General features: G+C 42.0%; 1 protein-coding gene across 1 annotated transcript; it reads right to left on the bottom strand.

Moving 5' to 3' along the window:
* Positions 1-3,662: 3,662 nt before the first annotated feature.
* LOC311054043 (uncharacterized protein) lies at positions 3,663-16,822 on the bottom strand (the record flags this gene model as incomplete). Its single annotated transcript, XM_084069923.1, has 6 exons — positions 3,663-5,076; positions 5,755-5,856; positions 8,031-8,831; positions 9,031-9,294; positions 10,679-10,777; positions 16,765-16,822. The coding sequence occupies 6 exons, from the start codon at positions 16,820-16,822 to the stop codon at positions 4,403-4,405; spliced, it is 1,998 nt and encodes a 665-aa protein (XP_083926049.1). The 3' UTR covers positions 3,663-4,402.
* Positions 16,823-17,335: the final 513 nt, after the last annotated feature.

The raw sequence follows: 17,335 nt of genomic DNA, 5'->3' as shown, positions 1-17,335 counted from the left end.
TTACACCACAAATGCATTATTTAGTATTTTGTAAGTAGTCCTTTGTCAGTCCTATTCTGACTGTATGTTTTTGGTATAGTGAGCACCAGCTGGAGTAACTCTGTTGCCTCAGGAACAGTGTGAACTAGCGAAAGTGCTCCTCGGAGCACAAGTCTCCGCCAGGTCAGGTAGGTTATTATGGCCTCCTGGTGGTGCTATAATCAGCCAATGTGAAAAGGGTGCCATTTCTTCTTAGGACTTTCACAGCAATCGGACACTGCATTCATGATTTGAGGCACTTTGTTCCAAAAATGTGGTTTGCTAAATTAGACCTGCTGGTGGCGCTATAACAGGCCAATGTGAAAAGGGGGGCATTTTTTCCTCCGCCTAGTGGGAACGCGCCTACAAAAGTTGACGGAAATTGCACACTGCGTTCATGATATGAGGAATTTAGTTCAAAACGTACCTACAGTATGCTGCACACTTTGGAAGCCAATGTTAGGCAAGTAGGATGGAATATGAAATATCGGACACATCAATCTTGATCGCATGACTATAGAGATAGTGTGTACAGATTCGCGTGTTTTTTGGACATAAACTGAAGGAGTAAGAGGAAAACATTTGTTTTACAAAAGTCAGCCTCCTCGTGGCGCTCTAAAAGGCAGGTGTGAAAAATGCGGGCCAAATGTTTTTCCTTGGCCTCTAGGGAGTGTGCTTGCAAAGTTTCACGAAGATCGGTGCAGTTATAGGTAAAAACGTCAATCGGCCTGTTATAGCGCCACCATGAGGCTGATGTGAAAGTTTTCAAGTGGCATCTCCTCCTTGGCCTAGTGGGAATATGCGTGCAAAATTTCACGGAAATCACATGCTGCTCATGCTCATGATTTGAGGCATTTTGTTCAAAACAGACCAATCTTGCAAACTTTGGAAGCCAATTTTAGCCAATCACGATGGAATATGGAAAATCGGACAGATCAGTGTTGATCACATGACTGTAGAGATACTGTGTACCGATTCACGTGTTGTTCGGACAAAATATGTAGGAGTAATATCCAAAAATGTGTTTTGCAAAGGTCGGCCTCATGGGGCGCTATGATAGGCTGATCTGAAAAATGTGGGGCAGAGGTTCTGTTGTGGCATCCAGGGAGTGTGTGTGCGCAGTTTCACAGCGACCGGCCCAACGGTGGTGGAGATTAGCTGCTCGCAGACGGACGGACAGGGGGCAAAACATACTCTCTCGCCATGCCTTTCGGCCTGGCGGAGACAACACCACAAATCCTGGATGGGGTTCCCTGGCAAACAATATGTTCGGATGGGGGTCCGCGGCAAAATGCACATTAATTCAGGGGTCCTTGACATGAAAGGGTTGAGAACCACTGCTTATGGACAATAACTAATGCTTTGTCTATATGACAATACCCACCCTCCCTCCGCATGTCCATCCTGACCTCCTGACCTCCTGCCTGCCTGTCTCCTCAGATACGTCATTAACTGGCCTCATACTCTGACAACGGTACTGATGTCATAGTAGTGACAACATACACTGCCATACACGGCCTCCAAGTAGTTTGATCATATTTCACACATGGAACAACCCAGCCAATCGCTGGAAAACCCAACTTGATACGAGGGCAATGTCCGTTGGAACCAATGCCCCGTGGTTACCCATTGTACCTGATGTCAAGTACCTGTTGTACCCGAGTACTTATTGCAGTACCCATCATCATAGTACCTGGCGGATAGTCTATAATGTCAGCACTACAATGATGACATCAGTGATCTCCATACATGGGCATAGAACGGACACAGACATCTCCATATGGGCATAAAAAGGACACACACAGTGTTTACCTATAGAAACACTATAGTAGTGTGGTGGTGTTAACGTATGGAAACACACCACTGCATCAGTCTGTCTGTCTGTCTCCTTTTCATGTAAAACTAGAAAAAGTGCTCCTCGGAGCACAGGTCTACACCAGGTCAGGTACGTTATTGTGGCCTCCTGGTGAAGCTATAATAGTCAATGTGAAAAGGGTGTCATGTCTTCTCAGGACTTTCACAGCAATCGGACACTGCATTCATGATTTGAGGCATTTTGTTCCAAAAATGTGTTTTGCTAAATTAGACCTGCTGGTGGCGCTATAACAGGCTAATGTGAAAAGGGTGCCATTTCTTCCTCGGCCTAGTGGGAATGCGTTTGTGAAATTTCACGGAAATCGCATGCTACGTTCATGATTGAGGCATTTTGTTCAAAACGGACCAATCCTGCAAACTTTGGAAGGCAACCTTAGGCAATGAGGATGGAATATGGAAAATCGGACAGATCCGTGTTGATCACATGACTATAGAAATACTGTGTACCGATTTGCATGACGTTTGGATAAAATCTGTAAGAGTAAATGGGTTTTGCACAAATCGGCCTCCTGGTGGCGCTATAACAGGCCCAAGTGAAAAAATTGGGGCAGAGGTTCTGAATTGGCATCCAGGGAGTGTGTGCACAGTTTCGGAGCGACCGGGCCAACGGTGCCGGAGATTAGCTGTTCACAGACGGACGGACAGGGGGTAAAACATACTCTCGCCATGCCTTTCGGCCTGGCGGAGACAATAAAATAAAGTCTTCACACTGGCTAAATAAGCTCCACTGTTCATAGCTTGATTCAACATTTCAAACACACAAGGCTCTTCATCAGGAATTGATGTGTGTTGAATGTTGAATCAAGCAGTAAACAGCAGAGCTTATTTAGCCAGTGTACAGGCTTTATTTTATTGGGCACTTGGATGCACTAGTAAACAGTTCGAGAGGGGCTAGGCTTAAGACTTATGGCCATATAAGGTATAAAACAGACCCACAATCCTATTTTGTAAGTTCTGTCTGCAAACATGGCTCTGGTTGTATCATACATTAGGAAGGACGGACGGGCGGGCGGACGGACCTCTGAGTCATGTCACCATGACATAAGGAGTTCCCAATGCAGCTACACCCAAATATGGAGTGTTGTCTAACCTCAATGGATCGTCATGCATCAGGTGCAAACAAATCAGTCTGCTCCATACAGTATATTGGCACAAAAGGGATCATGCCCATATATGAGCATATACTGATGACTTCAAGGATCTCCCTATATGGGCATATCAGTCAGATCGGCGGTGAGACGTAGGCCCAAACTCAAGATGTGAGGGCCAAACCTCTAGTATTAACAAATGTACTGTATATATTCTATTTTAACTCTTCCTGAAACGGCAGATGTTGAGAGCTTGTACAAAAATAATCTCAGGCACTCTTTTACATAATTATGTAATCATGTGATGTGACACTAAAGTCTTCTGATACATGCTTCCAGACCAAATTCTTCCACACATCCAACATATAGTAATGTTAAGAGATCGAAACTTCCTTCCTAATAATAATCCATTACACTTATAGCATAATGAAACATATTGTGTGTGTGTGTGTGTGTGTGTGTGTGTGTGTGTGTGTGTGTGAGCGCGCACACACTCTATAGTGCTTTCCATAGGCTTCTTTAATTTGCTGTCATATCACAATAATAATGTAATATAATTAATAATGATCATATCCATTCCATTAAAGGTTAACAATTACTATCATAATTCATAAAACATACATTCAAAATATTTTTTCCCTCACTTTCAGTAAAGTAATTGAAATAGTGCCCCATTAATTTGGCATGTACAGCAAAAAGACATAAACCATAATATAAAAACTAACATTCTAGTAAAACAGTGCTATGCAATTGATATGGTTTGCATGGTCATTTATATAGCTTGTGGAACCGTTCAATAGAGTTCAACGAGCAGGTGGTGCCATCTTGGTTGGTTTAAAGCTATTACTTTCGATAGTGTGACGTCACATTCTATATCTATTATAGTATAAATGAATAACACGTTAATAATTTGAAATACCTCTAGGTAAAACAACTAAAACAAAATGTTACCATACACAATAAAAAAATAATGGTTGTCAGGTTCTAAAGAAGAAAACAACAAGGCTGGGAGTCCTAATGGAGGCCTCTGTTGACAGGAGCATGTATGAATCTCTATAATATGTATGTTTGTTTGTTTGACTATCCAACTCCCTGCCAACACACAGCTGTTTAATTTGATCCTCCCAGTGAGCTAATTTATAGAGGATTTAGTTTTTCTCCCTGTGGATGCACTCTTTTCAGAGCACTTAACTGACTGAAACTCTTTTCAGACTGTTAACATTGTGAAGAGTTTTCCCCAGTGTGGACACGCTGGTGTGTCTTCAGGTGAATTGACTGACTGAAACTCTTGTTACAATGTTTACAATGGAAAGGTCTTTCTCCTGTGTGGATACGCTCATGTCTCATCAGGTCAGATGACCAACTGAAACTCTTGTTACAATGGAAATATTTTGCTCCAATGTGGACACGCTGGTGTGCCTTCAGGTCATCTGACCGACTAAAACTCTTGTCACAATGTTTACAGTGGAAAGGTTTTTTCGATTATGTATACGCTGGTGTCTCTTCAGCTGACCTGACTCATTGAAACTCTTGTTACACAGTTTACAGTGGAAAGGTTTTTCTCCAGTGTGGACACGCTGGTGTGTCTTCAAGGAACTTGGCTGACTGAAACTCTTGTCACAATGTTTACTCTGGAAAGGTTTCTCTCCTGTGTGTATACGCAGGTGTATATTTAGGTCATATGAATTACTGAAACTCTTGTCACAATGTTCACAGTGGAAAGTTTTTTCTCCAGTGTGGACACGCTGGTGTGCCTTCAGATGACCTGATTGATTGAAACTCTTGTTACACAGTTTACAGTGGAAAGGTTTTTCTCCAGTGTGGATACGCTCGTGTACCTTCAGGTGACCAGACTCAATGAAAGTCTTGTTACAATATTTACAGTGATAAGGTCTATCTCCTTGTTTCGGGCTGGTTGTAGAGCTGTTGATTTGCTGACAGGCTGATGAGGTGATCTGTCCATTCCCCAGCATTTGCCGGTAGAGGTCGTTGTGTTTACTCCTGATGTGTTTATGGAGGAAGAGCTGAGATGTGAAGGAGTATGAACACTCAGAACAGGAGAAGAACTGAGTCTGGGAGGACTGGGGCCTCACTCCTGTGAGAGGAGGGGGGTGGCGCAGAAGGGCGAGAGAGAGAGAGAGTACAAATACAACTTTAAAGCCATTGTTTAGGAACATTGCGGCTTCCTGTTAATATTTCTGGTTTAATTGTATTTTTCATCGATCTCTTTTATTCCAACTCCCAGTTTTCTCTACCCATGTAAGTCCTGTCCCTGTGTTTGACACTGACTTGTCTCCTCCCAATCATCACTGTCTTCAGTGATGAGTGACTTCAGTGTCAGATTCAAGCTCAACCTCAATTTCAGAACAGTGTGAAGAGAATGTGTTTTTCCTTCTTCCCAGCTGGCAGCTGTAGCCTACTGCCCAGGGACCCAATTTGTTCACATAGTACAGATATAAAATGTACACAGGGACCCCTCCAGCGTTAATTTACTGGTGTTAATTTAACTCGAGAGTGTACATATGGAACCAAATGGTACGATGTAAGGGACCATTTGGTTCAATTTTCTCAGGTATACAAAAACTCAAACGGCTCAGTATCTGGCTGTGCGTCTACAAGGGCTTGTGTGTTGTCGTTGCTGTGTTATTGGTTCCCGGAAGAGGAAATTATTTAAAAAAAGAAATCTTAGTAAAATTTGATATTGTGACAGCCCTACAACAGAAGAGAAAACAAAATAAAAGCATTCAAGAAAGAGAGAGCGCATGAAACTTACTGAGGTGTGGGTGGTCTTCAGGTTCTTCCTGTTGAATAGAAATGTCCCTGGCTGAGTCTGGAGAGTTCATCTTCACCTGCAGTCTGGACTCCACACACTGGTCTGAAATGAAGCAATTGAATAAGAACTTTAATAACTGGAGACCCAGTGGTGTCAAGAATAACAATAAAATTTGCAGAAGCTAAAGGCAAAATGGCCTAAGCCCAACTCTTCAACATATGAATCTTGGGTGCAAAGATTATAGGATTCCTATTAGGGAATCATGCTTAAAGGGGCCACACCGTGAATTTCATTTTTTTTTTTTGGGGGGGGGGGGGGGGGGGTCTCTTGTACCCTAATTTTTTTTTTTTTTTAAACATTCAGTCATTCATTCTCATTTCAGATATTTTCAGAATGGGCGTGTCTGAACAGGCTATTTCAGAATGGCAATGAAAGTGACATCACTTGCATTGCCATTGCATTGATGATGGCCAGACAGAATTGCTCAGTAGCACCCCTCTGCCCAAAAGGACGTTTTGGTATTGCAGCTGAAAAAGCTTGGAATGACATACAGTCAGTCGTGAGAAAAAATATCTGGATGTTTTTTAGGCTTACAACCTGTTTAAAACGTATTAGGGGGCAATATTTATATATAATATATATATATTTTTAAGTTCATGGTGTGCCCCCTTTAACTTAAGAGAAACTTAAGAGAAATGTGTCAAAAGATGGACTCCTGCGATGCAAATAATGGCCTTAAGTGAATACGGTGAAAGTAGCCAATCTGTTATTCATGTTCCTTCAACCATGCACCATGACTCTGCAGACAGAGTGATTACTATAGGGCCGTACAGACTTTGATTTGTCATGGGTTGTAGAAATGTTCACAAGTAGGGATGGGAGAACATATGTCACATAAGCAGCCTTTATCTGACCTCTGTGAGGGGAGTGATCAAAGTAGGACTGCTCAATTAATCAATGTTGTTTTAGTCCACTAGAAATGGCGCGCCTCGGTCGTTATAACGACCTAACAACTTCCTAATTTAATATTAGGGGCTGTAGTCTGTTCTCACCAAGTGGGCAGAGTGGTCCGCTTTGGTAGGAGCGACAAAAACTATGCCTAAACCTTAAACCTAATAAAATGATTTGTGACACATTTTAGATTAGATAAATAAACAAAGGCGGGAGAGGGATTCGATCCAGAGGCGCTGGTAGGGCCACAAAAAGGTATAAAAACACACCCACACCCATTTCATCAGTCCTGTCTGCAGATATGGCTCCATGGTATATTAACAAATGTATACATAAATATACACTTCTAAAAATGCATAGCTGCATAAATGGTTACTGTTAACACTTAAAACAAATTGAGGAAATTGCGGTTTGAGGAAATTAAGGATTTCAAAGTGAAAAAAACAAGAGACGAGGCTTCTGTTGACAGGTGCAGTATGACAATCAATAATATTTCTGCTTTTCTATCCACCTCCCTACCAACTTACAGGTGTTTAATTTGATCCTAACAGTGAGCTATTTTTTTATGTTTTATTAAAAAGATTGTCACACAATTGTGCAACACTTTTCACCCAGTGCTAATTGTCTAAGTGATCCTGGGCACTACACTCCCCCTGCCAGCCTAGGGAGCCCAGAGCCAAGCTCATGCCTCCTTCAATGCATGAGAGCCAACTAGCCTTCTTATCAACCGACAGGGGGGAGTGTCCCCAGTAGGACGTAGCGTGTGGAAAGAACACGTTATTTCATCCAGTTCCTTTCCCCTCCATCAAGCGCCCCGGCTATCAAGGGGGAAGCAGTATAGAGACCAGGATTACTGCATGTTTTTTTGAGGGTATTACCTACACTGGGGGACAGAGGGAGAACATGCAAACTCCACACAGAAAGGCCCTTTCGCCAACCCCACCTAGGGTATGGGCGCTGATGACGCGGAGGAGAGGACATGCCCCCAGCGCCCACAGCATCCCTACCGGGAATCGAACCCAGGACCTTTTAGCTGTGAGGCGACAGCGCTATCGACTGCGCCACCGTGCCCCCTTTCAAGTGAGCTAATTTATAGTAGAACGTTTCCAGTTTCCCTTGGTGTGAATAAACTGGTGTCTTTTTAGATGACTAAAACAACTGAAACTGTCGTTACAATGTTTACAGTGAAAAGGTTTTTACAGTGTGGATACGCTGGTGTGTCTTCAAGGAACCTGACTGATTGAAACTTTTGTCACAATGTTTACAATGGAATGGTTTCTCTCCAGTATGGATACGCAGATGTATCTTTAGGTCATATGACTTACTGAAACTCTTGTCACAATGTTTCCAGTGGAAAGGTTTTTCTCCAGTGTGGACAAGCTGGTGTTTCTTCAGGAGATATGGAAAAGTGAAACTCTTGTCACAGTGTGTGCAATGGAAAGGTTTTTCTGCAGTGTGGACACGCTGGTGTATCTTCAGTTGGCATGACTCACGGAAGAAAGGTTTTTCTCCAGTGTGGAGACGCTGGTGTATCTTCAGTTGGCATGACACACGGTAACTCTTGCCACAATGATTACAGTGGAAAGGTTTTTCTACAGTGTGGCGACGCTGGTGTGTCTTCAGGTGATATGTAAAAGTGAAACTCTTGTCACACCGTGTACAATGGAAAGGTTTTATCCCAGTGTGGACATACTGGTGTCTCTTCAGGTTCCATGAATAATTGAAACTCTTGTCACAATTTTTACAATGGAAAGGTTTTTCTCCAGTGTGGATACGCTGGTCTTTCTTCAGGTCACCTGAGTTAATGAAACTCTTGTCACAATGTTTACAGTGGGAAGGTTTTTCTTCAGTGTGGATACAATGGTGTCTCTTCAGGGAATCTGACTCAGTGAAACACTTGTTACAATATTTACAGCGGAAAGGTTTTTCTCCTTGATTCGGGCTGGTTGTAAAGCTGTTGATTTGCTGTCGGGCTGATGAGGTGATCTGTCCATTACTCAGCATTTGGCGGTAGAGGTCGTTGTGTTGACTCCTGATGTGTTTATGGAGGAAGAGCTGAGATGTGAAGGAGTATGAACACTCAGAACAGGAGAAGAACTGAGTCTGGGAAGACTGGAACCTCACTCCTGAGAGAGAGAAGGGGGGGGGCAGAGGGGCAAGAGAGAGGAAGATGGTGAGTACAAATACAACTTGAAAGCAGTTGTTTAGGAGCATTACGGCTTCCCTGTTAATATTTCTGATTTAATTGTATTTTTCATCGACCTCTTTTATTCCAACTCCCAGTTTCTCCACCCATGTAAGTCCCTGTGTTTAACACTGACTGACCTCCACTGGTCTCCTCCCAATCAGCACTGTCTTCGGTGACTTCAGTGCCAGATTCAAGTTCAACTTTAATTTCAGAACAGTGTGAAGAGATGTCTTCATCATCATCCTCTTTTTTCACTGCTAGTAATGTCAACATTGACCCATCAGGCTCTTTTGGTCTTTGAAGTAACTCCTCCCGTTCCTCTTTAATGTGTGGAGGCTCTGGTTCCTCCTGGAGCAGACTGGGGCTCCTCTCCTCTTTACACACAACCATGTGTAGGATGTCTAGTTGGAGCAGAAAAATAACATGATAGTGAACACTGGATTCCTGTAGTGTAAACAAACAGTTTTGGTATTCCATACAAAAGGAGGTATCACCTACTTAAGGTGCATTCCCACTGACAGATAAAGAATCTTTCTAGTCACTTGAATTGCGTCATTTTGGTCGCTGGGTGTTGCAATGGGACAAAAGTGTTCATTTGCATGTTAAACTAATCGCCTCTTCAAGCTGTCAATCACTAAACATATGGAAAGAGTAGAAAATTCTAATACAAGTTTTAATCTAGCAGTTGTATGTGTGAAAATAAGAACGATTCAGCAACTACAAGTTCTATTTCGTGAATAAAATATTTATAATGTACAATCAAGCTGTGAAAAACACACAAAGCGTGTGTTTTTCCTCCTTCCCAGCTGCCAGCTGTAGCCTACTGCCCGGGACCCAATTTGTTCACATAGTACAGATATAAAATGTACACAGGGACCCCTCCAGTGTTAATTTACTGGTGTTAATTTAACTCTGGAGTGTACAAATGGAACCAAATGGACATGTAAGGGACCATTTGGTTCAATTTTCTCAGGTATACAAAAACACCCAAAACGGCTCAATATCTGGCTGTGCGTCTACAAGGGCTTGTGTGTTGTCTTCGCTGTGTTATTGGTTCCCGGAAAAGGACATTTGGCCATAGGCCAAGCCATATAGAACAGGTACACTAAAGAAATACCACCAAAGTGGAAAAAGCGGCACTCCAAAATAATAGAGGCAAGACAGGCTCAGATACACATTCTTCTATTCATAGAGAACGCTAATGTGTATCATGTAGAACAGGGTTTGTCTGTATGTAAGTACGGTATGTATTTCCCCTCAAAAGTAGACCAATCACACCTCATGCCGTTAAGTGCATGACATCATGAAACAGAAACATCTCCACACATGAAAGCTTGAAATGTCGGGTGAAAGTTGAGTCGTAGTTTATAATCTATGTAAAATAGTTTTTATGGCATGGCTCTGTACGTCTGGAAATAGGTCTGTGAGTCTGCAAATCTGTCCGTCTGGGTGTCCGGGACGAATCTCACAAACCGTTTTGACGATCAGTGCCAAATTGCTGCAAGCTGATCAAGGAAGTATTTTTCCACTTCTGATAGAATGTACTATGTACAATGTGAAGTTATATGGTGCTGTTTTTCTATTATTATTGCATTTACGCAAAAGAGATGTGCTTTTTGGTTATAGTATTTGGTTTAGTATAGTATTATTATGGTTTATTATTATCAGCGACAAGATATTTTTGCAATGGTTATTGTACAGTGAGAATGTAATATTGATGCACTTCTACAACAGAGCAGAACAGACAGAATAAAATATCAGAAATAAAAAGCATGTGAAACTTACTGAGTGGGTGTACTTCAGGTTTCTCCTGTTTAATAGAAATGTCCCTGGCTGAGTCTGGAGAGTTCATCTTCACCTGCAGTCTGGACTCCACACACTGGTCTGAAATGAAGGAATTGAATAAGGAATTTGTTGACTGGAGACCTAATGGTCTCAAGAATAACAGTAATATTTGCAGAAGGTAAAGGCAATATGACGTAAAACAACTCTCCAACATATGAATATTGGGTGCAAAGACTGTAGGATTCATATATTAGGGAAGAAATCCTTCGTAACTTAAGATTACACAAGGGAAAATGTGTCAAAAGATGGACTCCTGCGATGCAAATAATGGTCTCAAGTAGGCATGTAACGATTTATCGTAAATCGATTTAAATCGATTCAAACGGGTGACGATTTAAATCCATTTAAAAAAGAATGAATCGCAATGTGAAAAATAGCCAGAAGAAACATTTGGACAGGTGGAAAACTTAAGTTAAACTTGCAGAGTGACGCATTACTTTACCTGGTTTACATCTTCTGATAGTTGTACTAATGCTGACATGAAATAATGATCCCGTTTAGTGTTTCATTAGCACAAGCGTGAAAAAAATCAAAACACAGCGTGTAGTGACGGCTCTGGTAAACACTGACACGTCGAAAGGCTAGGATCCCAATACCAAGGATTCGACAGGTTATAAAGATACCAAGGATTAGTCAGTGATGTCACTTACATGTGCCAAAGAAAATACAGGATCTTTGCAAGAGAATTGATGAAGAGTTTTCAGTCATTTGCTACTGTATTGAATAGGGATGGCCAAATGGAGACATTTTATTAACCGGTTGCCGTTAAGTCTTAATTAATCATTAACCGTTAAGGAAATGTGCTATTTACCAATTAAAAAAAGAAAAATACAGTTTTCCCCCCCTTAATATAATGTGCTATTTACACATTAAAAATAATGTACCTTGCATGCACGGGTGCTGTGGTTAGTGCAGGCTAGTGCCTGACTAGCCGACCTGCTGCAGCGATAACCCGATGCAAAAACAGGCTAAATCCATCGTGTGCAAAACACGGAACTGAGTCGCCGTTGACCCGTTAGGGGTACTTAGCAGCCACAACGTTGATAGTGGAGGCGTTTCGCGCCGTATTTTGATGGAATCGTGCACTTTACGATAAAAGCATGACATTTGGCACACAGTTAGGGCATGCCATAAGGAATTTTTTTGGCTATAGGGCCATCGCAGATTTGTCCTGTGGCTGTGGTTTTTCGGTTATTTGTCTGGAAAATATTTTTTGTTTAAAAAATCGTGAAAAATCGTATCGTGAACCTCAAATCGTGATTCAAATCGTATCGTGAGTTGAGTGAATCGTTACATGCCTAGTCTCAAGTGAATGAGGTGAAAGTAGCCAATCTGTTGCTGTAACCAGACCGAATGAGCAATTTGTTTAATCATCGGGACATTATCAGTCATGATATATTTTGTCATGATTATTTCTCAGTAAAATTTTATATTGTGACAGCCCAACAGCAGAAGCGAAAAAAATAAATAAAAGCATTCAAGAAAGAGAGAGCACATGAAACTTACTGAGGTGTGGATGGTCTTCAGGTTCATCCTGTTTGATAGAAATGTCCCTGGCTGAGTCTGGAGAGTTCAACTTCACCTGCAGTCTGGACTCCACACACTGGTCTGAAATGAAGCAATTGAATAAGGACTTTAATAACTGGAGACCCAGTGGTGTCAAGAATAACAATAATATTTTCAGACGCTAAAGGCAAAATGGCCTAAGCCATATGAATCTTGGGTGCAAAGATTATAGGATTCATATTAGGGGATCATGCTTAACTTAAGAGAAATGTGTCAAAAGATGGACTCCTGCGATACAAATAATGGCCTTAAAGAGCTGGTGCCATGTTTTTGCACTTTATTGTTTTTCATGTGTCTATGAGGTTGATAGGACTTCATTAAGCCCCCCGCTGGTGGTTTTATGGTGTTTTATGTCTTCTCTGACTATTTGGAGTTTCTTCCTGGAGGCTGAAACCTTGAGGGTCAAACATGCCAATAGAAAAACAGCGCTTTAGTGACATAGTAAAAACACACCCTCCCCCTCATTATCATAACACAACAGGTGTGGGCATGAGGAGGAGGAGGAGGGACTAGGACAGGTGGGTGGTGCTAAGGTGGTGGAGGAGGTGCTAAGGTGAGAACCAGGTATACTTAATGAACTGGAGGTGTGTCCACATAAAAACATACTTTTAACAATTGCTGTACACTTTTTTGAAAAAAATCTTCCTCCTAGTATAACCATAATACCTGATGATTATGTTTTAGGGGGGGGGGATCACGGCACCCCGTCTTTAAAGGGCAAGACCACTTTGGTAGAGGTTTGGGTTGTGTAGTTACCTTGCCATGATATAACTCCAAAGGTGGGCAAGAAATTAAGAATAATTGCTCCATTGATTAGAAATTGATAATTCAAAATATGCTCCTCATTGACTTACATTGTACGGTAAAACAGCTCTCAAAGTCACTCTTTTAGCACATAAACGAACGCAAACAAAGTTGATTCAGACAATATAGAACATCACCAAACCCAGTACTGTTTTTTTTTTAAATAAAAATGTCAACTTCCTGTTGATTTTGCCAATTTTAATAAGTAGAAAACCCGGACTGGATCCGCGGATCCGGATCCAGATCTTCAAATAGTGAAATCAACAGGAAGTTGACATTTTTATTAAAAAAACAAACAGTACTGGGTTTGGTGGTGCTCTATATTGTCTGAATCAGCTATGTTTGGGTTCATTTATGTGCTAAAAGAGTGACTTTGAGAGCTGTTTTACCGTACAATGTAAGTCAATGAGGAGCATATTTTGAATTATCAATTTCTAATCAATGGAGCAATTTTTTTTTATTTCTTGCCCACCTTTGGAGTTACATCATGGCAAGGTAACTACACAACCCAAACCTCTACCAAAGTGGTCTTACCCTTTAAGTGAATAAGGTGAAAGTAGCCAATCTGTTATTCATGTTCATGCAACCATGCACCATGACTCTGCAGACAGAGTGATTACTATAGGGCCGTACAGACTCTGATGTGTCATGGGTTGTAGAAATGGTTTAATGTAAACAGAGGAAACACAGGGTGCTCAGAAGTGTGGTTAAAACACTGGGTTGTGACCCAAAATACATCCTCAAGTCACAACTAATGTTAATGTTAAGTAGGACTGCTCAATTAATCAATGTTGTTTTTTTTACTTTAGCTTCTTACAATTATGAAAAAAACACCCATTATTGAACGCATAATTGTATTATCACCGGTTCCTCTCGTTGCTCAAGTCCACTAGAGATGGCGCGCCTCGGTCAATATCGTTGACCGTTTTTTGCCCAACTACTTCCTAACTTAATATTAGGGGCTGTAGTCTGTTCTCACCAAGTGGGCAGAGTGGTGCACTTCGGTGGGAGCGACAAAAACTATGCCTAAACCTAACCTAAAAGGGGATACACCATGAATTTCACTTCGTTTTGTTTTTTTGGGCTCCCCATTGTCTCTTGTACGTCTCTAGGGGCTGGGAGACGCAATGTTCTCACTAAATAAGTGTAGAGGAATATCTTGTGGAGTTTGCTGTTATTAGGCTATTTTATCATTTAAGCCTATTATTAATAGTATTATTTGGATAAAGTAGTACAACCATTAAAACGTACCATAATCATTTAAAGTTTTTATCATTGTATGTCTGCTATTTTCGATACGCAACAACACCGCCATACGGCGAAGCACACATGAAGCTTTACACAGCTGCGTCACCTAAATCAGCGCTGTGTATGGGTGGTTCGCTCGACAGAACGGGGGTCCCGAAATGATAGAATCTGAACCAAGCCGGACTCAATTGACGATTATAAAACCAGTCAAAACCTGAATGAACTTGTATGGGTCGTGGATATTATACAAGCAAGCACAGTGACTGTCTGTCTGCAATAGATAAAGTGGCAAAAGTTGGTGACACACATTGCAGGCAAGTGAGGCAACTAAGGCAAGCGATCAACTTCCCTTGCACCATCATTCATGTATATAACATTAACAAAACAAAAGATGTAGGTTTTGCCTATTAAAGTTGAATGAGATGTAAAGCCCACAACATATATTCATTTCTTTATACTGTGCGACGTACGGTAATAACTTTTCAGTCAGCCTGTGGCATGTTTCCCCAATGCAATCGTAAGCCTGCAGACAGGGGTTTAATGGCCACAGACTGACTATATAAGCAAATTAAACGCTTGTTTCAACCCGTTGCTTAGATTATCTTGGCCACTAAAAATGTAAACATCTAAGAGCAGGGGTGCAGACCTATTATTTTTCGATAGAGAATGGTAAGAATACTCGCCCCCCCCCCCCCCCCACACAGGCACAGAGGAATGTGGGAGACAGTGGGACCTCATCTCGAAGCATGAGGGAGAGGTTTCAAAATGTGTCTATAGTCTTCATAACTTTACATTTGAGTTTAGATGAATAAAGTTCGCACTGAGTCCAATAGTTAAAACTATAAATAGAACGAGCACAGGTCTCCACCAGGTCAGGTACGTTATTGTGGCCTCCTGGTGGTGCTGTAATAGGCTAATGGGAAAAGGGTGCTATTTCTTCTAAGGCCTTTCACGGCAATCGGACAATGCATTCATGATTTGAGGCATTTTGTTCCAAAAATGTGTTTTGCTAAATTAGACCTGCTGGTGGCGACATAACAGGCCAATGTGAAAAGGGTGGCATTTCTTCCTCTGCCTGGTGGGAATGTGCGTGTGAGATTTCATGGAAATCGCAAGCTGCGTTCATGATTAGAGGCATTTTGTTCAAAACGTACCAATCCTGCAAACTTTGGAAGCCAACCTTAGCCAATGAGGATGGAATCTGGGAAATAGGACAGATCCAGGTTGATCACATGACTATAGAGATACTGTGTAACAATTTGCATGACGTTTGGATACAATCTGTAGGAGTAATATTTTTAAAAAAAAGGGTCTGCACAAATCGGCCTCCTGATGGCGCTATAACAGGCCCATGTGAAAAATTTGGGGCAGAGGTTCTGAATTGGCATCCAGGGAGTGTGTGTGCACAATTTTGCAGCGACAGGGATTAGCTGCTCACAGACAGATGGACACACGGACACACTGACGGACGGACAGGGGGTAAAACATACTCTCTCGCCATGCCTTTTGGCCTGGCGGAGACAATGATAAACAACACATGCTGTAAACGCTGGCTCAAAACAATGTCTCATGTCTGTAACAAAGGGAGAGAAAAAAAAGACGCCGTTGCTATGAAACCAGGACGCTAAATGCACGGCAACAAGGACTTCCTTACGGTTAGGGGCAAAAGGCGGGCCGTATTGTAATGACGGCGGGGAAAAGTGGTGAGGAGGGCGGGGGGAGGTGATGATTGACAGACAAACTTCCTCAGTAGCGCCCCTCTGCCCAAAGGAGGACGTTTTGGTATTGCAGCTGAAAAGGCTTGGAATGACAGACAGTCAGATTATGAAAAAAACACCTGGACGTTTTTTTTGGCTTAAACCTGTATAAAATGTATTAAAGTCTAATATTTATATAAAATATATATATTTTAAATTCATGGTGTAGCCCCTTTAAACCTAATAAAATAATTTGTGACACATTTTAGATTAGATAAATAATCAAAAGGCGGGAGAGGGATTCGATCCAGAGGCGCTGGGATTGGAAGTCCAATGTTTAACGTTGCAAGCCACGGAACCATTTGGTATTGCAGGGTTTGGGGAGATATTTAAAGCGGTGAGCTCAAGTTGACTACTTGAACCCCAGCATCCCTATTCTAAGGATTTACCATAAACTAGTCCATACCCGGTCGACGCATCCGTGGGGGGATATGCGCACATGATCTGGCAACCCGGGAGGCAGTTCGTCCCATAGCTGGGCAGCCCCGTAACCATGGCGACAGTGTTTGACACAGAAACGCTAATAAACAGCTGAGATTTGGTGATATCGAAAAACGGGCTTCGCAGTTCTGTTAGCATGGTAATGGTCAATGGCCGCGTTTCCCAAAGAGATTCGTAGAGATGCTGCGCAGGTCCTACGATGGGTCTTACATGCGTCCATACTGGCTGCGCAGTACCTTAGCAGGCACGTAGATTTCAGGTCATGCATCGCCTACGCAGCTTGCGTAAGAGCTGGGACTCGGCGAAACCTACGCTCTACCCTCATTAGTAGCAGGTGGTTGTGCCCTACGTGCCATCTAAACTGGCTTCGGGAGACACCATCGTCGTAGGTTCTCAAGTGCACAGAGTTACGTGTCTGCAAAAACTACATTCGGGAAACAGCATGCACGTAGCCTACTCCCCGCCTACTCCTGGGAGAGGCGTAGCCCTGAGTGCTGTCCTACGCAGCAGTTTGTTACGAGCGCCCTGGGATAACACCCATCGTAGCGAAATAGATCTATGAAGTGTGTGTGTGTGTGTGTGTGTGTGTGTGTGTGTGTGTGTGTGTGTGTGTGTGTGTGTGTGTGTGTGTGTGTGTGTGTGTGTGTGTGTGTGTGTGTGTGTGTATGTATGTATGTATATATATATATATATATATATATATATATATATATATATATATATATATATATATACACACACACACACACACACACGGCCATATATATATATATATATATAT

This window comes from Gymnoscopelus microlampas (genome assembly GCF_963454915.1).
Source record: "Gymnoscopelus microlampas genome assembly, chromosome: 10".
Taxonomy (NCBI): domain Eukaryota; kingdom Metazoa; phylum Chordata; class Actinopteri; order Myctophiformes; family Myctophidae; genus Gymnoscopelus; species Gymnoscopelus microlampas.
This window is presented reverse-complemented; position numbering and strand designations above follow the sequence as displayed.